Source organism: Procambarus clarkii, chromosome 75, assembly GCF_040958095.1.
Source record: "Procambarus clarkii isolate CNS0578487 chromosome 75, FALCON_Pclarkii_2.0, whole genome shotgun sequence".
In the NCBI taxonomy this organism is placed as follows: Eukaryota; Metazoa; Arthropoda; class Malacostraca; order Decapoda; family Cambaridae; genus Procambarus; species Procambarus clarkii.
The window spans coordinates 25,427,332-25,451,052 of record NC_091224.1 but is presented as its reverse complement, the minus strand read 5'-3'; the positions used below and the strand labels follow the sequence as shown (position 1 = coordinate 25,451,052).

General features: G+C 39.9%; 1 protein-coding gene and 1 long non-coding RNA gene across 3 annotated transcripts in view; one reads left to right on the top strand and one right to left on the bottom strand.

Annotated features, from left to right (window-relative positions):
• The window catches only part of LOC138356902 (uncharacterized), a 381,031-nt gene that overhangs the window by 9,113 nt on the left and 348,197 nt on the right, over positions 1–23,721 (bottom strand). The window lies entirely within an intron of this gene.
• LOC123771672 (calcineurin B homologous protein 1) lies at positions 820–18,658 on the top strand. Its single transcript, XM_045764308.2, has 5 exons — positions 820–1,114; positions 3,025–3,173; positions 11,186–11,300; positions 11,863–11,956; positions 17,575–18,658. The coding sequence occupies exons 1-5, from the start codon at positions 1,048–1,050 to the stop codon at positions 17,717–17,719; spliced, it is 570 nt and encodes a 189-aa protein (XP_045620264.1). The 5' UTR covers positions 820–1,047; the 3' UTR covers positions 17,720–18,658.

The following is a 23,721-nucleotide window of genomic DNA, read 5'->3' as shown; positions in this document are numbered from 1 at the left end:
GAACCTTTTCCAGTTTAGTCTTATCCTTGACTAGATATGGACTCCATGCTGGGGCTGCATACTCCAGGATTGGCCTGACATGTGGTATACAAAGTTCTGAATGATTCCTTACACAAGTTTTAGAATGCCATTCTTATGTTGGCCAGCCTGGCATATGCCGCTGATGTTATCCTCTTGATATGGGCTGCAGGAGACAGGTCTGGCGTGATATCAACCCCCAAGTCTTTTTCTCTCTCTAAGAATTTCATCTCCCAGATGATACCTAGTATCTGGCCTCCTGCTCCCTACGCCTATCTTCATTACATTACATTTGCTTGGGTTAAACTAACAACCATATGTTCGACCATTCCTTCAGCTTGTCCAGGTCTTCTTGAAGCCTCAAGCAGTCCTCCTCTGTCTTAATCCTACTCATAATTTTGGCATCGTCAGCAAACATTGAGAGAAATAAATCTATACCCTCCGGGAGATCATTCACATATATCAGAAACAAGATATATATCATATATATATGATATGATATATATGCTGCCCGAAACGCTTTGCGTAATAGTGGCTTTAGGCATTGTATGTACTAGCTCTATCTAACTAGCTGTTAGATTAAGGACCTGCCCGAAACGCTGCGCGTACTAGTGCCTTTACAAGAGAGTAAATACTGTACTATGCTATGTATTCTCACAAACCCAATGTACCTTCTTGTATATAAATAAATAAATCTATAAATAAATCAATAAATCTATCAATTTTTGTAAACCCTCTTGTATGTATGGTACTTTACCTGAATAAAAATTCATTCATTCATTCATTTATTTATCAGTTGTGTAGTGGGGACGGGTGTGGGAGCTCGGGTTCAGACGTCACGAGACTCGGGTGTGGTCGAGGAGGGACTCGAGCAGTGGTTCACACACCTGCCCGTGTGAACCCGTGGTGGAGGCTGGCACACACCTGCGTCACTACTCACTCATACAAGGAAAAGTGTACAAGGTCAGCAGCCTTCCTCTCCATCTTGGTGTGGTATCTTGTGTTGTGAGGCGTCTGACCATAGCAACCATGGGCAACAAGAGCAGTCTGATGCTGCAGGAGCAAGATATCAATGATATCCAGGCAGAGACAGGATGTGAGTACTCTATAACTATATACGTCATCTACCATTCATTCAATATTGCCGACTCGCCAAAGCTGTAAATTCATGAACATTTTCCTATATTGTTGTGATTTTTAAAGAAATATAACCAAGCACAAACGTGTCAATTTACCTAATATTAGTGATTTTCAATACCTTTATTAGGATAGTTTAGTAAGTTCATTTATTATGGACTTTATCGGTAGTGGAAGAGGTTACACAGGCACATAATTGGCTTGGAAAGTGAACCCCAACACCTTGGAAATTTTGGTTGTCCAATAATGTCAAATTTAATATGAAGTTTCTTCAGAATCTGCAAAAGTCTGACTGTCCCCAAAATTGAGGCACTAAGCAAGGCTAGTGCCTCAATTTTCGATGCATTTATTGTATACTGTATATTTAAGCCAGTCTAAAATTTAATGTGTTCATAATACAAAAATATGATAATTCCTGTTGTTGGGGACAAAAAGCCAGGGCTTCCTGTCATCTTGGTTATCTTGAGATGATTTCGGGGCTTTTTAGTGTCCCTGCGGCCCGGTCCTTGACCAGGCCTCCACCCCCAGGAAGCAGCCCGTGACAGCTGACTAACACCCAGGTACCTATTTTACTGCTAGGTAACAGGGGCATAGGGTGAAAGAAACTCTGCCCATTGTTTCTCGCCGGCGCCCGGGATCGAACCCAGGACCACAGGATCACAAGTCCAGCGTGCTGTCCGCACGGTCGACCGGCTTCCTGTGCCCCAACAGGAACGAAGCTAAGGTTTATTGAAGTTATGCCTAGGCCACCTACTGACCTTCCCCAGGATGCAACACGCAGATGAAAGGAAGATAAAAGCATCAGATGAAAGGAAACTTGCTTTTCTATTTGTTCTGTCCGGGAGATTGTGCCTGGGTCTCTCGATTGTGAGTCGAGGATGTAGATCACTATGCCACAGGATCCACATAAGTACATATGTGTGGTGTAGTATTTGCAAAACTATTTAGCATTGGGTGTAGAGGGTAGTTAAGGGGTATCTCATGGCTGCCTTATAATGAGTGTTATCAAATTTTTGTATACTGTTTACATCTTTAATTTTTACAATGGCCCTCCATCCACTTTGACTGGTACAGCAACGACCTCACTTCGTGCACCATCAAAGTTTGATCCCTTATGACCAAGGGTTTGGGTGCCATCACTTCTCTCTGTATACATATCCCTTCGAAAGTCTTATACTTAAAGTGTAATGATGCTGCCTTAGTGCTTTTCACTTGATAGTCACATTACCTTGCATTTACATTCCATCAGTGATATATATGCTATAAATATATTTAGGGAAGTGTATTTTATGGGTAAGACTAAGAATTTGGTAAATATTGAAACGCTCATCAGCAGATAAAATACAGGTGTGCTTGATATATATATACTAGTATATATTGTTAATTTACCAATCGGTAAGAGTAGCCCTGTTTTGTAGCTTTGCTACTACACTAATGTGGAGACCCATGGAGCAATATTCTATTTGATTCAGGAAAACATAGGCCTATTACATTTCTTGCTACTTTATTTAAAATTAAATACTGTACTGTAAACGCATTGAAAGATGACATTTCTATACTCAACATGCAATAAAAATTATTAATAAAGTAAAATTGTATTTATATTGTGTAACTAATTTTTTATTCAGTTCAAGAATGGCATAAGCCTGAATTATATTTAATCTTGATAAATATTATGTAGCTCAACATGACAAAATAAGTTGGTTTGGTGCCGGTTTATTATTTCAGATGACACGACTTTAGCACGCTTTTCATTATGTTAAGACGATTAGTTTTACCCGATGTTAAATATTCTAATACAGTACAGTACTTAGTTGTTATAAAGATATTGAGCTAACATATACAATATTTGATTTTGAATTTTAACAGTTTTGCCAAGTCAAATAGAGCGACTATACAGCCGTTTCACAAGTTTGGATAAAGGGGACAATGGCTTGCTATCGCGTGAAGATTTCCTCCGCATCCCTGAGTTAGCAATAAACCCTCTTGGTGACCGTATTGTTCATGCATTCTTTAAGGCAAGTATTTTTTGTATAGCCTAAATATTTATGCAGGTAGTATAAAATATTAAAACTTAAAATGAATCAAACAATTATTAAATTAAAATTAAATTTTATCCATGAATTTATTTGTTCTACTTTATTTTAGCCATTTCATTGCTGAACTGTGTACAGTGCAAGACATTGACATTACCATTACTCTATTTCTCATAGAATAGAAAGGGAACTACAGGTACTGTATATAGCATAAGAATGTTAGATATTACAAAATTAACAAATCACTTGCATTCTATGTATCATTCACACCTTATATTACAAAAGGATAAGAGAAACATTAGAAGTTCTTTTGGCTCATGTGAGGCAGCTCCTTATTATATCAAACCAAACTTACTCATATGTATATCTGACCTACACTTAAAACAATTAGAATATCCCATGCCTCTTATATTATTCAGTAATTTGTTTCATAAGTCTACAAACCCATTTCTAAATCAGTATTACCAAGGTCTTATCTGAATCTAAACTTGCTTAATTTGTATTCATTATTTGGGGTTGTATTGGTGTAGGTATATCTTCAGAAGGACATGGCTGCTCTGGAGAAAGTGCAACATTGGGCAACAGAAATCATTCCTGAGCCAAGTCTACTCTCGTACCAGGAATAGTTAAAAGACCAAAGAGCCAACAACAACAGTCCTCATGGGGCAGTGTTAATACACTTGCCCCACGTTTCACAAGCAATTTGGCCTAGGCAGGCGATGAGTCACAATAACTTGGCTAAAGTATGTTGACCAGACCACACACTTGGCAGGTGAAGGGACGACGACGTTTCGGTCCGTCCTGGACCATTCTCAAGTCGATTCTTGAGAATTGACGTACTTTTTTACTGCGGAAGTCCAAAAGGGACCATTTTTAACAATTTTTATACCGCAAACAATCTAATTTGAATTGCCACATATAATTATAAAATATTCAACTATAAACCTAAACTCACCTTGTTGTAGTTCGTCTTCTTGACTGATGCTACACATCTTGAAGTTAAGAATTCTTGACAATTTACGTAACCTATTCTAACACATTAAAATTAACACTTAAAAATTACTGTACAGTTCATGAGGCAAAGTTAGTTTTGACTGCCAGCTGCTGAAGCCTCACTGGTTGAAGGCATTTGGCTTGCCTGTGACACCTCACTGGTTGAAGGGCCTTTGGTTGCTTTTCTTACCAAATAAGAATCAAGTTTAGCTTGCCTTCTGTGTTCATTGGCCTGTTTTATGTTCAGCTCTTTGGTTTGCCTCAGGTACTGATACATGTTTCCAACTTCTGGCTGAGCACAGTTGGTTGAAAAATTAATTTACAGGTCAACAGAGGACATGAATAAACTGTATTTTGTTGTCTTTGGTGTTGGTTCCTCACCGTCTTCTTCATCCTTCGCCTCTGTCGACCTCACCAGTAATAGACTGGAGAATCTCTTTACTCATCACACCATAACCTGGGTCATTAGCATCTCTTTCATGCCAAATAACCACATCCTTGTCTTTCTAAATTTTTGCCAGCATTTCTGAACATTCCATGGATTTCTGTGAAGCCTTCAAAATTCATTTCTTCATTCTCCTCATTGCTGACCATGGACATGAGAAGTTTTTTCTCCAGGAATTCTTCAAAGTCAATTCCTTTACTTCACCCCACACCTTGGCCCAGTTATAGATGGCTTCCTTGATAGAATAGGTCTTCAAATTCTCAAGAGTTCTTTTAGCCCTCTTATCCATGTCGAGTTCCATATCTTCCCCAAAAGGCAAAACCACCAAAACTTCGTTGAGCATCTTTTTGGTGTACAACCTCTTCATGGCACAGATAACTCCCTGATCCATAGGCTGGATGAAAGAGGTTGTATTAGGAGGAAGTGCCATACACGTTATCTTGCCATCATGTGAGGTTAACATGTCAATTCTGGGGTGGGCAGATGCATTATCAAGCAACAGCATAGCCCAAACTTCGCATGGCCTCACTTTGAGTTTAACTTGATGGTCACGAACTTCCTTTCAGAACACGTCATGGAAACCAAGAAAGAAAAATCTCCTGTGTAAACCATGCATTCCTCGAGTTATAATATTTCGCAGGCAGTCTGTCCAAGCAATATTGCTAGGCTCTTAGTTTCTTTGATTTGCCAACAACTGCACCTGTGATTCTGTCTGTGCTGTTGGCATTGGCACACATGGCCGATAGCCTGTCTTTTTCAACCTTATACGGCCTGGCACACAACCCTCACTCCTCATAACTAGAGTTTTTTCTGGTAAACTCCTCCAATACAGCCCAGTTTCATCAGCATTATAAACTTGATAAGAATATAAATTATTTGACAAAAATGTGTGTTCTAAATTTATGTTTTTAAATGGATTTACACTGCTTGTATCTGCACTCAATTTTTTACCAACAATTTTCATCTTCACAATATTGTGCCTCCCTTTGAACCTTGCAACCCACCCTTCACTTGCTTGGAAATCCTTTATTTCAAGGCTTGCTGCAAACCTGCTTGCAACATTTTGTATTTCTGGGCCACGAATTGTCACGCCAGCTGTGCGGTGCTGAGCAAGCCACTTTTACACAGCTTCATCCAACTGTACATGCTTTGAAGTCTTCAAAGTTCTTCTACCACACCGGTCGGTCGGCCGAGCGGACAGCACGCTGGACTTGTGATCCTGTGGTCCCAGGGTCGATCCCAGGCGCCGGCGAGAAACAATGGGCAGAGTTTCTTTCACCCTATGCCCCTGTTACCTAGCAGTAAAATAGGTACCTGGGTGTTAGTCAGCTGTCACAGGCTGCTTCCTGTGGGTGGAGGCCTGGTCGAGGACCGGGCCGCGGGGACACTAAAGCCCCGAAATCATCTCAAGATAACCTCAAGATAACACCCTCTACTAGTGCTTGCACCTTCACTCTTACTGGTTGAAATGTATTTCAGGTATTGCTCTTTTTGTTTCCTTATATCAGAAACAGTACTAGTGCCTATATTAAAGTCCTTGGCAACACTTGAAGTCGACCAGCCACTTTCACAAAGTTGTATAACACGTAACTTGTCTTTAATTGTTAGGGTAATCTTCTTCCTCATAACACCTCCAGAACTATTGATGCTGCTACCAGACAGTCTTGGCCAAAAAAGGATAAAAGTTACTATGAAAACAAAAAAGTTATTTAAAAAAATGGTTCACCAATGGCGTGACACTGGTATAACACGAGGGTCGAGAGCACATGGGCTGTTTGGTTTGACCAGGCCTGGACAAGTCCACTTGGGGCAGACAGGCACGTTACGTAAGCCGCCAAGCGGAAAAAAACTCGCAATATTTTTGGAGCAAACTTCAGCCTGTGCAAACTGTTTTTAGGAAACTTGTATATCTGTTATATTAAAACAACTGAAAAATCAGTTGAAGTGGAATGCTGAGCTCGGGTGCATATTCTCTCAGAACCCATGATGAAACTCCATCTGGACCAACTGCTTTGTTCTTTCTTAATTCCTTGAGCATTTTTGTTTCCCTTCATCTCTAGACACCTATGTGCGCTATGTTGTTCCCTGGAATTCATAGTGTGTCTGGTTCTCTGAAGATTTCATTTTGTACAAACACATTTTGGAACTTTTTGTTTAATGTTTCACACATTTCCTTTTCTGTGAATCTGTCTCCCATTTTCAACCTCTGAATATTATCCTTTACTTGCAGCTTGCTTTTAATGAATTTATAGAGACGGCCTGGATCTGATTTACATTTGTGTGCTGTATCATTCTCAAAGTTCCTCTCTTTACTGTCGTGTAGTTGTTTCTCGCATCTCTGTATCGCTGGTATGTTTGAGGATTTGGCCTCTTCCTATAATGATTCCATGTTTATAACTTTTGGTCTCTGGTCCTCTTGCAATTTCTGTTGAACCAACCTTGTTTCCTAGGTCTGCATCTCTGTTTTGATATGGACATTTGTGTGCCTTCATCGTATATTTCACAAAATTTGGCATACATCTCATTTACTTCCTTGCCTAGCAACAAGTCTGTCCAATTATACTCATTAATAAAAATTCTAAGTCCCCCATAGTGTCCTCTCTTGAAATCGAGTTTATCAACTTTTTTAATGTGCCCCATTCTCTACTAGATTATATCGTATGTGTTAAGTGTGTGTGCTCACCTATTTGTACTCGCCTGTTTGTGCCTGCTGGATCGAGCATTAACTCTTGGATTCCGCCTTTCTGGCCATCGGTTGTTTATAGCAATGACTCCTGTTCTATCATATCTAATTATAAAATTATGAATAGTTTGCTTCCACAACCTGTTAAGTTCATTCCATTTTGCCACTACTCTCATGCTAAAAGAAAGTTTCCTAATATCTCTGACTAATCTGAGTTTCCAGCTTCCACCCATGTCATTGTGTGCGTGCACGCGTAACTACCTAAGTGTAGTTACAGGATAAGAGCTATGCTCGTGGTGTCCCATCTTCCCAGTATTGTTTGTCCTATAACGCTTTGAAACTACTGACAGTTTTGGCTTCCACCACCTTCTCACTTAGCTTATTCCAACCATCTTCCACTGTTTGCAAAAAAAACTTGATAATTTTTTGGCACCTTTGTTTCTTTAGCTTGAATCTGTGTCCTCCTGTTCATGGAACTGCTGGTTTCAGGAATTCCTCTTTGTCAATTTGGTAGATTCCTGTTAATATTTTGTTAGTGGTGATCATATCGTCTCTCTTTCTTTTATCTTCTAGTTTTGGCATGGTTAACACCTGTAGTTCCTCCTCGTAACTCTTGTTTTTTGGTTCTGAAAGCCATTTTGTAGCATGCCGTGTCACCTTGTCCAGTTTATTTATGTGCTGCTTGAGATTTGGCCACCTGCTGCTGCAGGTGGCCATACAACTGCTGCATATTTCAATTTTGGTCTCTGAAAGGTCATGAACAGTTTCTAAAGTATTTCACCATTCACATAATTAAGAGCAAGTCTGAAGTTGGAAAGAGACTCGTACACTCCTCTCGCAATGTTCGTTGTTCCTCTGACAACAGCTTACAATCCAAAACCACCTCTACCTTGCCTTACATTATTACCTTGTGGTTACCTTGCAATGCTTTCAGGGCTCAAAGTCCCCGCGGCCCGGTCCTTGACCAGGCCTCCTCGTTGCTGGACTGAGTCAACCAGGCTGTCGGACGAGGCTGCTCACAGCCTGACGGATGAATCACAGCCTGGTTGATCAGGTATCCTTTGGAGGTGTTAATCATGTTCTCTTTTGAACAATGTGAAGGGTCGGCCAGTTATGCCCCTTGTGTGTTGTGGAAACTTGTTGAACATCCTAAGGCCTCTGATGAGCGTTCTCTCAGAGAACTCTCAACACAGAAGAGAAGAGACAAAACCGGAGAGAGACAGGAGTCATTGCACCTCTTCTGTTAGGGGTATTCTGCACATCCTGCCATGCCTTCTGATCTTATGGGGTGTTATTTCTGTTCACAGGTTTGGGACCAGCCCCTCTAGTTTTTTCCACATGTAAACTAAACTGTTGAACGTTGAACTAAAACTGCAAGAATCATACAATTGTTTGTTTCTCTACCAGCCTTTATTGTCGTTCTTGAGATAGGGTGCAGCTCTCAAGTTGTTCTGTGATTTATTTTCTATGATTAAAAGGAAAAAAAATTCTTATGCACTGGGTAGGGGATTTTGTCGGCTATCAACACTTGAGCAGCCCAGGGGTTAAGAAACGACACTCATTCCCAAAGGAAACGAGGCATCAGAAATGTACTGTAAAACTATTTAGCTGTGACTTAAAAATATTATAATAGATTCGAAAATAAGCACCTCGTTTAAAATTCCCTAGATTATCATAGTCCATTCTTTTCATTATGACCAAACCATGTTGATCTGTCCTCGGTCTTAATTTGCCAATATTTGCACTTTGTCTTTCATGGCATTTAAATTCCTTATTCCGACAAATTTTGTTTTAATATTGTCTGTTCAGTTAACTTTTGATTTTTTCCGTTATCGTATCACATCAGCATTTTAGATTTGTACATGGGGTGGGCTGTACAACTCCTTCATGCAGCCCTCTCATCATCTCATGTCTTATTCTTCACAACCAGGGCTTTTATTGCACTAACTTCACTATAGTATATTTCAGACCCCAGAATTCATCAAACATTTACATGACCACTTCTGAGATCTGTACATTTTTCTCGTCATAGCAGATTGGTATGTATTTACTAAATGGTTAATTAGCTTGGAAATGCTGCAAGTTCATTCTTGACCCCAGGTTATTATTATGGACAACTTTGTTGCATTTTGTAGCTCATTGACTGTTTAATAAATGCAAACTGAACCATCATGACTGATGAAAGATTTAAGTCCCATAAGTGGACACAGAAATGCTTAATGGAACCTGGCCCTTGGTATGCACTGAAAATTAATCAACCACATTTTTTAGTTTGCTTTTATTTTACAGTTTTCTTCATGACCATTACTTTACTTAATCCAGATTTACTTTTAGCAGTTTTCTCTCTCAAAAGTCCACAACTTTCAGCTAATTTACAAATGTATATTAGCAGTGTCACCCAGAGGAGCTGATGCTGCTTCTGTATACATCAAATTATTTACTGTACTGAATTTATTCTTGATCACATTTTTCTTAGAATTCTGACATTGACTTCCCTCATGGCCTCCAATATACTGTATACAGTATATCTAATAACCATGGGACATGACACCATTCTCTTACATTAATATCACACACTACCATGATCACAACCTACAAAATCCTCAGGGGAATCGACCGGGTAAACAAGGATAAACTATTCAACACTGGTGGGACGCGAATAAGGGGACACAGGTGGAAACTGAGTACCCACATGAGCCACAGGGACGTTAGAAGGAACTTTCAGTGTCAGTAGTTAATGGATGGAATGCATTAGGCAGTGATGTGGTGGAGGCTGACTCCATACACAGTTTTAAATTTAGATATGATAGAGCCCAGTAGGCTCAGGAATCTGTACACCTGTTGATTGACAGTTGAGAGGCGGGACCAAAGAGCCAAAGCTCAACCCCCGCAAGCACAAATAGGCGAGTACACAAGTCGCTCTGTGCACAGTTTAGCTCTTCAGCACATTTTCATTCCTTAACTTGTTACTGTACAAGCTTATTACTCTAAAGATTCCCCTCTACTAACTTTGTAATATGATTTCTTTTAGTAATTAAATAGCATGTACAATACACCTTTTGGTTTGTTTTACATGCTTTCTCCACTAGCTGTCTCAATACAAATATATAATTTTTGCAAGCTCTTCCACAACAGAAAACACCTCATTCATCATTGACTGGCTTTTTATGTACTCTTCTATTCATTATTCTGCCAATTACACAAAGAAATCATATTAACATGATGTACTGTACCCAGCATGCAGGTTTGAATTTGTTTCATTGATACATCATGTATCAATGAAACCTGAAACAATGAAAATTAGTTGAATCCCAGGTTACATTACTTATTGTGCATCATCTTCCATTTTTTTTAGGCTAGCTTGGAAGTACCCAGAGTGCAGGATCGAATCCTCCCCATAGTTCCAAATGATTTTCTCATTCTGCCATTTTTGTCCACTAGTACAGTATTTACAACCTAATATCTGTAGTTTCTACTCTTACTATATTTACTCATTTTATATTTTTATAGCTATTTTCCTCTCCAGTTGTATGGCACAATATCACTTCCCGATATCTGGACATTATTCACACCCATATTTTAGCATTTATACAGTGAAACACTTATTTGTATATCTTTCAATATTCTATTCTGCATTCATCTCCCACCAACAAAATTAGTCATTTCACATTGATATTTCTTTTGTCAACTCCACCTTTTGGATTTTGTAAGTGCTAGAATAAAAAACATTTGCAGCCAGTTTATGTTAGGATAGTAAGTAAGTAATTATCAAAAAGAAGGCACCAAACTGGGAAGGTTATGTTTATATTAAGATATTTCATATCGGTATAAGTTCTTTTTTTCATATTTCTTTATTTTTGTTTGTCCATTTAGGAAAGTGAAGATGATCATGTGAACTTTCGTCAGTTTGCACGCGTCTTGGCTCACTTTCGGCCTATCAAGTGCAATCAAGATAACAAACTTAATGCTCGGGAAGAGAAGCTGCGTTGTAAGTATTGCTATGTAAAATAAGCTTCTAACAATTTGAAATGGTTTTCATTTTGAGTTTAGCTGTAAATTAAGAATAGCATTATTATTCTGCACCATTGCACTGAAGTACCAAATGTTTACTCTGCATTTTTATGTATTTTATATCAATTCAATTATAATGTATACCTAATAATCATAAACTATAGTATATTTTACATATACTGTATTCTAAAATAATACATGTCATATAAACTCCAGTTTATTGAAGCTGTCCTTATAATTTACACACACTGAACCAGGTTTTTAAGGTTTCCAGTAGCAAAATAAGTTTAGGGTTCTGTATATTATACACACACCTTACCTTGCGATGATTTCCAGGATCAACGTCCCTGTGACCCTGACCAGGTCTTCTTCCACAACCAAGCCTCTTTAAAAAAAAATCATTTATTGTTAATGTTATTGATAGCTAAAAATTGTGCTATAGGAAGCTGCATTATGTTTTGAAAATCTTACCATGTACTTTATAGATATTATAGTACACTGCTGTACTGTCCTTTAATTCTCCTGTTGTACTTTTCCAGTTGCCTTCAAAATGTATGATCTTGATGACGATGAGCGTATCTCTCGGGAAGAACTTCTTGCTGTTCTCCATATGATGGTTGGAGAGAACATTAGGTAAATGAACCAAATTGCAATTAGACATAGTGATTAACACACACACACACAAAATGATGAAAATGATATAGCAAGCAAAGCCAACACTGAACCAAAGCTACTCCACAGTCACATCAGGAGGAAAACAGTGAAAGAACAGGAAATGAAACTTAGAACAGATGAGGACAGGTATACAGAGAATGACAGAGGTGTGTGAAGAACTCAACAAGAGGTTCCAGGAGGTCTTCACAATAGAACAAGGTGTGGTCACTACACTAGGAGAGAGGCAGTACACCAGGCGGCCTTGGAAGGGGTCGAAATTATGAGAGATGAGGTAAGGAGACACCTGTTGGATCTGGATGTGAGAGAGGCTGTTGGTCCAGATGGGATCTCACCATGGGTATTGAAAGTGTGCAGAGGCACTCTGCTTGCCACTCTCCATAGTGTATAGTAGGTCACTGGAGACTGGAGACCTACCAGAAATATGGAAGGCGGTTAATGTGGTCCCAATATACAAAAAGGGTGACAGACAAGAGGCACTGAACTACAGGCCAGTGTCCTTAACTTGTGTACCATGCAAGGTGATGGAGAAGATCGTGAGAAAAAATCTAGTAACACGCATGGATAGAAGGGACTTTGTGACAAATTGCCAACATGGGTTCAGGGAGGGTAAATCTTGCCTTATTGGCTTAATAGAATTCTACGACCAGGTGACAAAGATTAAACAAGAAAGAGAAGGCTGGGCGAACTGCATTTTTTTGGACTGTCGGAAAGTCTTTGACACAGTCCCCCATAAGAGGCTGGTACATAAGCTGTAGAGACAGGCAGGAGTAACTGGTAAAGTGCTCCAGTAGATAAGGGAGTACCTAAGCAATAGGAAGCAAAAAATTACAGTGAGGAGTGAGACCTCAGATTGGCATGAAGTCACCAGTGGAGTCCCACAGGGCTCTGTACTTGGTCCTATCCTGTTTCTGATATATGTAAACGATCTCCGGAGGATATAGACTCATTCCTCTCAATGTTTGCTGACGATGTCAAAATTACGAGAAGGATTAAGACAGAGGAGGACTGCTTGAGGCTTCAAGAAGACCTAGACAAACTGAAGGAATGGTCGAACAAATGGTTATTAAGAGTTTAACCCAAGCAAATGTAATGTAATGAAGATAGGTGTAGAGAGCAGGAGGCCAGTTACAAGGTATCATTTGGGAGATGAAATTCTTCAAGAGTCAGAAAGAGAGAAAGACTTGGGGGGGGGGGGTTGATATCACGCCAGACCTGTCCCCTGAAGCCCATATCAAGAGGATAACATCAGAAGCATATGCCAGGTTGGCTAACATAAAAACAGCATTTAGACACTTTTGTAAGGAATCATTCAGAACTTTGTATACCACCTATGTCAGATCAATCCTGGAGTATGCAGCCCCAGCATGGAGTCCATATCTAGTCATGCATAAGACTAAACTGGAAAAGGTTCAAAAGTTTGCCACCAGACTAGTACCCGGGCTGAGAGGTATGACCTACGAGGAGATTCTTAGAGGAATTGACTGGGTAGATAAAGACAGGCCATTTAACACAAGGGGCACACGCACTAAGGGACACAGGTGGAAATTGAGTGCCCAAATGAGCCGCAGAGATATTAGAAAGAATTTTTTTTAGTGTCGGAGTGGTTGACAAATGGAATGCATTAGGCAGTGATGTGGTGGAGACTGATTCTACAGTTTCAAGTGTAGATATGATAGAGCCCAATAGGCTCAGGAACCTGTATACCAATTGATTGACAAGTGAGAGGCAGGACCAGAGAGCCAGAGTTCAACCCCTGCAAGCACAACTAGGTGAGCACACACTATGGTCTTACAACCATAGAGAATGTCTGCGACTACATAAGAATTGGCAGGTATGAAAAAGGGAAAAATCAACCGTTGAGGATCACCCTAATCGGTGCCAAATAGATGGAAGAAGTATTAAGGAATGTTAGGATATTACAAAAGTGATGAAGGGAAATTATGGTCATTAAGACGAGATCTTTCAAAAGAAGACAGAGAAGCTGAAACTGAACCTCAGAGGCAAAACGTCTAAGTGAGAGTAGGAAAGAATAAGAAATCAATTCTTTTTTCTACAAGGTGATAGGGGTAGGCAAGCCAGTAAAATGGTGCAAAAAGGCAAACCATCAAAATCACTAGAGAAAGGGGGAGTGAAGAATAAGGAGAGAGGGAACATGTTCCTGAAAATTGTATACACCAACACAGATGGAGCGAGTTCAAAAATACTAGAACTAAGTTTATTTATTTATTTATTTATTTATTTATTTATTTATATATATACAAGAAGGTACATTGGGTTTGTGAGAATACATTGGATAGTACAGTATTTACATTCTTGTAAAGCCACTAGTAAGCGCAGCGTTTCGGGCAGGTCCCGAAAGTGATGTGATGATCAATAAGTGATGTGATACAGCTTCAGACGCCAGACATTGTTGCACTTATTGAGATGAAACATGATATTTTAAATGGTCATATTCCCAATTGGCTGCTCGGTTGTTTGGAGACAGGACAGAAAAATTAGGAAAGGTGGTGGCATTGCTGTGCTAGTGAAAGAACACCTAAAGGTAAACTAAATAATGATTGCCAATCCACAAGAAGTTGACATACAAGCACTAGAGATCTGCAATCAGGATGATAAACTAATGATCATAAATGCATATAGTCCACCGCCATGCAACACATGGACAAAGGAGGAGCTGGATTATAAACGAGGGGATCTTATAACAATAATGAGAGATTATAGCAAGAGTGGATAAAGATAGATCACGACTGTTGATATTCGGTGACTTCAACATTAAATCCATACACTGGGAGTCATATGAAGCTAGAACAGAGGACTTTTGAACCTGTAGATTTGTAAACCTCATGCTGGAAACATCCATGTATCAACACATTAACCCTTTAACTGCGCAACGCGCCTGCAGGCTCACGTCTGGGGTGCACTACACGCCTCCGGGTATTTGTATTTTTCACGTTCCATATAAAACTTCCGCGGCTACATGGGGTTCACATCAACTTCCTCAGGGCTCTTGTAAACAGACACCATCTTTAAAAAAAAAAATCGTGGTCCACATTCCCGGGTGTGAGAGCCTCAGTAGTGAGTGAGCAACCAAGGCTGGCGCTCGCAGCATGAGCGCACAGCACTGCTGTTCAGCGTGTGACCATAGCATCACCCAATAATGTCAAAATATACATATAACTTGTATTATTTAGCCATGATAGTATTATAGAAGACATGCCTTTGCACATTAACTAGAAAACCTGCAAAGGCATGCTCCAAAATGACTTGCGAACTGAAAAACTAGAGTTACAAGAGGCTAGAGGCGTTAAATATGCCAACACTAGAAGATGGAAAAAAAAGGTGAAAAAAAAAAAAGAGGTGAAAATGCTAATAGGAATCAACCATATTGACAGGAATTCCTGAAACCAGCAATTTCAAGAACAAGATGTCACAAATTCAAGCTAAGGAAACGAAGGTGCTGGAAAAAATATTAGAAAGTTATCTTTTGCAAACAGAGTGGTTGACATTTGGATAACATAAGTACTGTAGTTGAAACAAATTAAGTGAGGTGTTGTTGAAGATCAAAACTGGTGTCTGGAAAGCCCATGGTCATGTGTGTTTATAAACTATTTAACACTCCCACCATGGCCCCCCTTCCCCCACAACATTCCTTGGCCCCCCTTCCCCCACAACATCCTTGGCCCTCCAGTTCCCCATCCCCCCTCAACCCTCCAGTTCCCATCTGCCTTCCTCTCAACCCTCCAGGTCCCCTCCCTCCCTCTCTCCTCAACCCTTCAGGTCCCCTCCCTCCTCGACCCTCCAGGTCCCCTCCCTCCTCGACCCTCCAGGTCCCCTCCCTCCCTCCTCCCCTTAACCCTCCAGGTCCCCCTCTCTTTTCTCAACCCTCCAGTTCCCCTCTCCCCCACTCCTCCAGTTCCCCCTCTCTTCCCCCCCCCCCCACCTCCCCCCCACCTCCCTCAACCCTCCAAGTTCCCTTAAATCTGCTCTCTCTTCCTCTCCCATTGTATTTATGCTCTCATGTGTTTGGTGGTGAAACCACAGCCGAGGGGTGCAGGCATACATATTTACCTAACACCTTTCAGACTGTGGATGTTTGCTTGTGTAATGTCTCGCCCCCTTTAGAAACTACTGTAAATGATCCTGACTGGTGCATGCTTTAATATTTTCACACTGTGGCTTTTCTCAGTTTAGTCACACCTGATGAGGTTCCTGTATACATTGTAGTACAGTGATCCAGGAGCTCCTTTGTTCCAGAACTATTTCCTATATTTGCTGGTAGGAAGTTGAAAGTCACGAATTTCTGTTCTCTTGATTTGTTGCACTCATTCTTTTTATTGTTTTTACTCTATCTCTTTCTAGTATATTGGAATTCAATTGTGCAGGATTGGAACCTGATTTTCATGTTCTCCATGTTTATATTACATGCTTTATCTTGTCTTCATTCCAGATAATACAGTTTTGAGTGTTTTGCAAAGATGTCGGTTTTTATGCTTGCTTGAATCTGTAAAGATGTAAAGGGAGCAGTTTTGTATCTTTTCTGAACGCACAACTATGCCAAACAAGAGCAACAGTGTGATATGCAATGTCCCAGTGATGTTACATTGCTTGTTTGGAAGGTCTAATTATCCACCCCCTTAATTTTCCCGGCTGATGTTAAACTTATATTTTGTGCTCTCTAAATTATGATTCTAAATAACATTATTTATTATAAGATTATAAGTCACTCGATTATAAGAAGAGCTCTTGATGGCATCTTGTATTCTATACTCTCCTTAAGAATATATTCCATAAAAAGTGTAGGCTAAGTAGTATTTCTGTTGACCTAAGTAAAGGCTAATTGTCGTGTAATGAATAGAGACTAGGTGCTTGATGCCTGGATGACACAGTTACTGGAAGACACCACTGAGCTATTGAAACCATATAGTCAACATCCGTATTTAAATATTTGTATACAATGCAATTTCTCATAAAATGACATTTCTAAGAGTTGGCTATAGATGTCTAAAGATTAATATTTTCATCCTCCAGAAGCACTTTAATACATTGTATGAGAAACAGATACTGCCCTCAAGATTTTATGCATCTTCTCACATTGGGACGAAAACTCACTGACTAGCATGACATTTACTTGGCATTGCTTCCCTTGTTCACTTGTACACCAGTCACAAAAGGGTACCACTGTTACACACTGTTTATTGGCACCCATCACTTCAAATTTTGAGATTAAAAAGGCCTGCCTGAGTATTTGTACCACCTTCCTCCACATTTTACAGGGAAAGTGTGTATCGAAATATTGTCTGGCAGCATCCAGTGTTCTTGTCCCACATTTTCTATCTTGTTTTTATGTACTTGTTACTATTGCTTATTTGCAAGCTTAATTTATTCAGTTAATAAGCAATAGCAGCAAGTGTTTTGCTTATATTCACATTCGTGAATATATATGCAACATTTCTCTTCAAAATTACACGTCACAAAGTGTGACGATAAAAATATGGAAATGTGTAATACTGTACGTGTACAGTACTCTATTATATCATTGGATATCTAACACTAGATGAATTAAATATCATTTACAGTGATGAGCAACTCAACAGTATTGCAGAACGAACCATTATCGAGGCTGACCATGATGGTGACCAGATGATAGGCTATGAAGAATTCTGTGCTGCATTGGAGAGAACAGAAGTTGAACAGAAGATGTCCATAAAATTTCATAAATAGGCAATCAAATAATTTTAACTTTAAAAGTTGCTTATAATTATATTGTATATAATGACAAAAGATTAAATATGTAGTTCTAAATGTAAAAGGAATATTTTTATAAAGTTGAGGCTTCTCTGCTAATTTCATAATTATAATATTGAAAATGCTTTTTTATTAACAGTATTTTGAGATGCACATTCCAGGATGTCACAAAAGTCTAATCGTCATGTTTTAACCCCTGCACTGCGCACCTGTTTTGGGCATAAACTTCATAGTGCAATTGTTAAGGACATATTTTGGTTTTTATAAATGTTCAGGTAAAGTTAATGTCAAAATGTTTCTAAACTCAACTATATTAATTTCAAAACACAGAGTGATGAAAACATTAAAAATCATAAAAATATGGCCTAATTAAAAAAAATCAGACAACTCTCAAAACAGCATTTGTTGTTTGGCACAGTGCAATGGTTAAAGCAGTCACTATGCAAGGTGATTTTATTTAGACAAGGGTGCAAACTTGAAATAACTAAGCTCTTAATGTTAGAAATGCTTTGCAAGATCAAACATTTATCAAGCAGCAGCTCTATCTATGTTGCATAGATAGAGCTGCTGCATTTATAGCTAACATTTTAGCATTCTGTCAGTGAGGTTTTTGTCCAGGGTGGATAACCCCCATCCAGCTGTTCGCTCACCTATACATTAAAGTTACCATCTTTATGAACTTACAGGGATACAACTCATATTTTGATATAAAAATATTTGTATGAAAATGAGTACTGTATAGCCGCGCAACAAATTGCAAACGCTAATGTACAAGGTGCCAGTGATTTAACAAGTTTATAAACTTTTTCATTGATTGGTTATTTACAGATCATTTAAATATGTGGAACTGATTTATCAAAATCCTCTGTATGAAAAAAGTGCTGAATTATTTAGTCAATAAAAATTTGAGGTGAACCATAGTTTGAGTAGAATCATAGAAATAAATTCAAAAATAGCATTCTGTCCTCGCCCACCCCCTCTCTACCTCAGTTCTTCCTTCCGTATTCCCGTTTTCTACCCTTTCCACCTTCTCACCTACTCCTCCCATAACTATATTCCTCACTACTAGGAGCTGGGGATAACTAGAGAGGGTAGATTAGATTTCAGAAACGTTACAAGGTGCCCTGTAAGTACTGCCCTTGCAGTTTGGGGTTACCTTCCACAAACTGTTTAGGAACTCCCTCCGGAAGGTTCTTTTGCTGCTTGGTGATTGCCCGCCCTTGAGGTCAGCTGGGAATTTTCCTACCACTGTTTGGCCTCGGGTAGGAGGTAGTATCGTTGCTGGGACGGGGCGCAAGGTACTGTGCAGCGGTCTTATAATACACATAGCGGCTGGTTATGTTCCTCCTGGAGGCGACGTGTTCTTGCGGGTCGTTTATTATCTTTTTTGTTTTGTCTGGTGTGGCTATAGGACCACTTGCATTATTTGGGTGGCCCTCCGCTAGGTCCCTGTGATTGCACAGGTCGCAAGGGTTCAGCTTAGAGAATCCTAAGGGAAGGAATCGTACATCTTGCAAAGAACAAAATTGTAAAAATCAACGCAACATTGCTTTGTTAAAAATAGATCCTGCCTTACTAACCTGCTCATTTCTGGAAACAGTAACCGGCTATTCACACAAAGGACTTCTGGTAGATGTAGCTTACATGGACTTTGCTAAAGCTTTTGACAAGTTACCACATGATAGACTGGCAAGGAAATTACAGGCATATGGAATAAATGGGAGAATACTGGAATGATTAAAACAGAAAACAAAGGGAATGAATCTGACTGGGGAAATGTGCTAAGTGGGGGTGTCATAGGGGTCCATTTTGGGGCCAACCCTTTTTGTCATATACATCAGTGACAGGAAAATATTACAAACCACATCATCAAATTTGCAGATGACCCTAAGATTTACGGTAAAGTAGGAAGTGAAGGTGATATTGAGACCTTACAAAGATCTACATGCACTCCACAAATGGTCAGATGACTGGCAAATGCTTTTTTAAATTTTGATAAACGATTAAACACTAGTGGCTAAACTAACAAACGATTAAAAAGGCTTACCGCCGAAATCTCTGGTGCTAGGACGCCCACTCACCGGAGCTCAGACATGGAAAAGGTTCAAAGGTTTGCCACCAGACTAGTACCCGAGCTGAGAGGTATGAGCTACGAGGAGAGACTACGGGAATTAAACCTCACTTCGTTGGAAGACAAGAGTTAGGGGGGACATGATCACCACATTCAAGATCCTCAAGGGAATTGACAGGGTTGATAAAGACAGGTTGTTTAACACAAGGGGCACACGCACTAGGGGACACAGGTGGAAACTAAGTGCCCAAATGAGCCACAGAGATATTAGAAAGAACTTTTTTAGTGTCAGAGTGGTTGACAAATGGAATGCATTAGGAAGTGATGTGGTGGAGGCTGACTCCATACACAGTTTCAAGTGTAGATATGATAGAGCCCAGTAGGCTCAGGAACCTGTACACCTGTTGATTGACGGTTGAGAGGCGGGACCAAAGAGCCAGAGCTCAACCCCCGCAAGCACAACTAGGTGAGCACATGGCGCTCGCATAGACCGCCCACAAAAATGCTTCAGGACTGTTTCACAAGGTATCCTGCAGTCCACGACTTGAGTTCACAACGTCGCCTGGCAGACGCCATAACAGAAACGTCTGCTCACTTCCTTCCTCTTGAAGGCACAAAAATTAGTTTCACCAAGGCGCAGCCAACACATTTCCAGGCCACCTCTAATTATCAAAATCACAGAGAAATTGTGTACTAAGTCCCCAACAGCTTCCTCACACTTGCAGACAAGTAGTCTTCACTTCAGCACTAACAAAGGGAACTATACTCTTCGTATTCCCGGAGAATCAACGAAGTACAACCACCCTTGACGACAGTCGACACTCAAATGAGGTCATGACCTCCTGCTAACCTCACTTCACGTCCCCAAAGTATCGACATCTCATTTCATGTCACTAATTACCAACGCTCATCCTCTGCTTATATCCTGAGATTACTCAATGACGTTTATTTAGTTATTTAATATATACATCTTTCCTCTGGCCTCTCAATCAGGTCCGGTCGGCAGAATAACTCTCACTAGGGTAAATTCGTTCCGCCAAGGCTACATTGGGGTCATAACATCCTCTGGTTAATATTTTTTAGTTTAGTTCATTTATTATGCACCCCATACCCATCTTGTGGGCGGTAGTGGAAAGGATTACAGAGGCACATAATGGGCTCAGGGACTGAACCCCACAATTCATTTAGTCGCCGAGTTTTTTTTTTAATTGAATAATACAGGAGAAGATGCCCATTGGGGCGAGCCTTGAAGTGGGGACAGCTGAAGAGTAGTCGGTGAGAGGAAATGCTGAAGTTGAAGAAAAAGTGCCTGGGCTAAACCCAGCTGCGTGGCAATACGTCGATGCTGCAAACAACCCAACAACTGGTTAGGCTTGGAGGCGGGTCTGGAAGGCGGCGGTGGCAGTGCTTCAGCATTCAAGGTGGAAACAATCTGTCTTCATGTGGTGTCTTCTTCTTCTTCAATTTGGTGTTTCTTCTTTCTTCGAGTAATCATTTGATGTTTGTAATCGGCGTAGTCTGGTGGGAAAAGGTCCTTTGAGAATGTGGTTTCGTCGCATTCAACGAAGATTACTTCGTTCCTTAGTGTGTACTTTAAGTTTGGATCATTCTGCAGGCATTCCGCATACCTTGTGTTGAGTATTTTGCTGGAGAGGCGTCTGTATTCGGGAGTTCCAAGTGTAAGTTGTTCACCTTGATCATATAGTGCGGAGACTCTTGGAGACTCCTGTGTTGCTGGAGATGGTGATTGTGCTTCAACGTCAATCGAGGCAGTAGAGTCATCATCGGAAAACAAGTGTTGGTTTGCAGAAGCATCAGGTGTAGGTACCTGTGAAGCTGGTGTAGTCTCAGGTGCGGCTGGTGTATTTTCTGGTGAAGCTGGTGAAGTTGGTGCAGTCTCAGGTACCACTGGAGAAGTAGATGGATCGTCTGGAGTAGTAGCAGTGTGCAAGGATGTTGCAGAGTCTGTAGCAGGTTGCACAGGGTGGGCGTCAGCAGACAGGATATCTGCCAATGCAGTTGAAGAGATGGTGATGTTGATGTTAGAAGCAGAAGTGGTATTTGTTGCTGAAGTCGTAGCATTGGTGTTGGCTGAGGCTGTTGTTGTGAAGCGTCGCCGAGTCCGCGGGCTCGCTTTTAAGTACCCCGCTCGATGCGCGCGCGCGCTACTTAGTCGGTTAGTCTCCAAATCATGGTAATACATTTTCTTCTTCGCTATACTTCACCGCTTTGTTGTGAAAGCAGTGACTATTTGTTGCTCATTATTTGAACCACTCATGTCAATGCTTATATATGAATCTGCATTTTTTGTACGAGAGGGTGACCAAACATAGGCGATATAATATTTATTAATTTAAATAATATATTTACAACTGCAAGTTGCATAGAAATTTGCAACTGCAATTGCTAATAATTTTCAACTGAAGCTGCTGGAATATAATTATTACAGCTTCGCGGTTGCTAGAAAGTTGCCAGTGCAGTTGCTAGAATTTGCAACTGCTAGTTGCAGGCTACGGTATGCATGTGCAGGGATACATGTTAAGTAACTACTACCCAAAATCACTTACGTCCTCTAATTACCCAACACAAAGCCGCTATTAGAACAATATCCAACTCTGGCCCCAGACATCACTCGGTACCCCTACTCAAATCTCTTAATATGTTAGATATTAAGTCACTGCACATTCTCTCATGTGTATTATACATATATAAAACGCTAAACTATAATGCCAATCCTGATCTTAAAAGCTTCATAGAAGGTTGTAACAGAACCCATGAGCACCACACCAGAAATAAATACAGTTTTGATATTCCTAGAGTACGTCTTAATCAAACTAGAAATGCTCTGCAAATCAAGGGGCCCAGAATGTGGAATGACCTTCCCAACCATGTTAAAGACTGTACCTCTCTCAACCAGTTTAAGATAAAAACTAAACACTACCTAATAAATTCCCTGTAATCTACCTCACTCCTCTATTGTCAATCCATGTCTGTTATTTTCTTTTTTTTTTTCTTTTTTTTAATCAACACTGTTTGTCAACCTATTGTATTTGTGCTGCTTTTTCAGTCATGTTCCCCCTTTTTTTTTTATCTTTATTTGTATTTGTTCTCAACATCTTTTATTCTTTATGCTCAATTAGTATTAAGTTCTAGATATTAATGTTTTTTCTTGCCCGAAACGCATTGCGTAATAGTGGCTTTAGGCATTGTATGTACTAGCTCTATCTATATATCAATCCATTAATGTAACATCACTTGTATGTATATACCTTACCTGAATAAACATCTGAATCTCATCTCTGAAAAGTAACCTTAATACCTGTACTTGTATACCTATTCTACGTAAGTAGAGGCACTTGCACCAGAACATAATAGTACGTAAATAAAGTATACAAGTTTAGAGAATTCATCCCGAAATTATAAATGGTGCACTTAACAATAATAACGAAGGATGCATATCGCCTATACCTATCAGTAAAATAGTTATCTGGGAGTCAGACAACTGTTGTGGGTTAGATCCTGGGGGGTAAGGTCAGTAGTTGACCTAAGGGAAGGGGGGGGAGGACCTTGATAAGCCTAACTGGTTTTTTGTTCCACACTATGGGAAACCAAAATATTTTATCAATGGAAAAAAATGTATATTTCAATACATCTTCGGATCACGTTAAAATATGTATTCCTTCACACTTTTGCAAGAATTTTAAATTGAATTCCACAAAATGCTATAAATAGTCTTTAATAGCGAGTGTATGGGATGTAATAAACATATAACGCGAGCATCGAACCCAAGGCACCAAGTGTTATATAGCCTCACGCTCAGGGCATTCCACACCTCGTATGGCAAGATTACCCCACGACGAAGCGAAAGTTGGAAATATATGGTGGACATGCTAATGGAAGAGTGAGA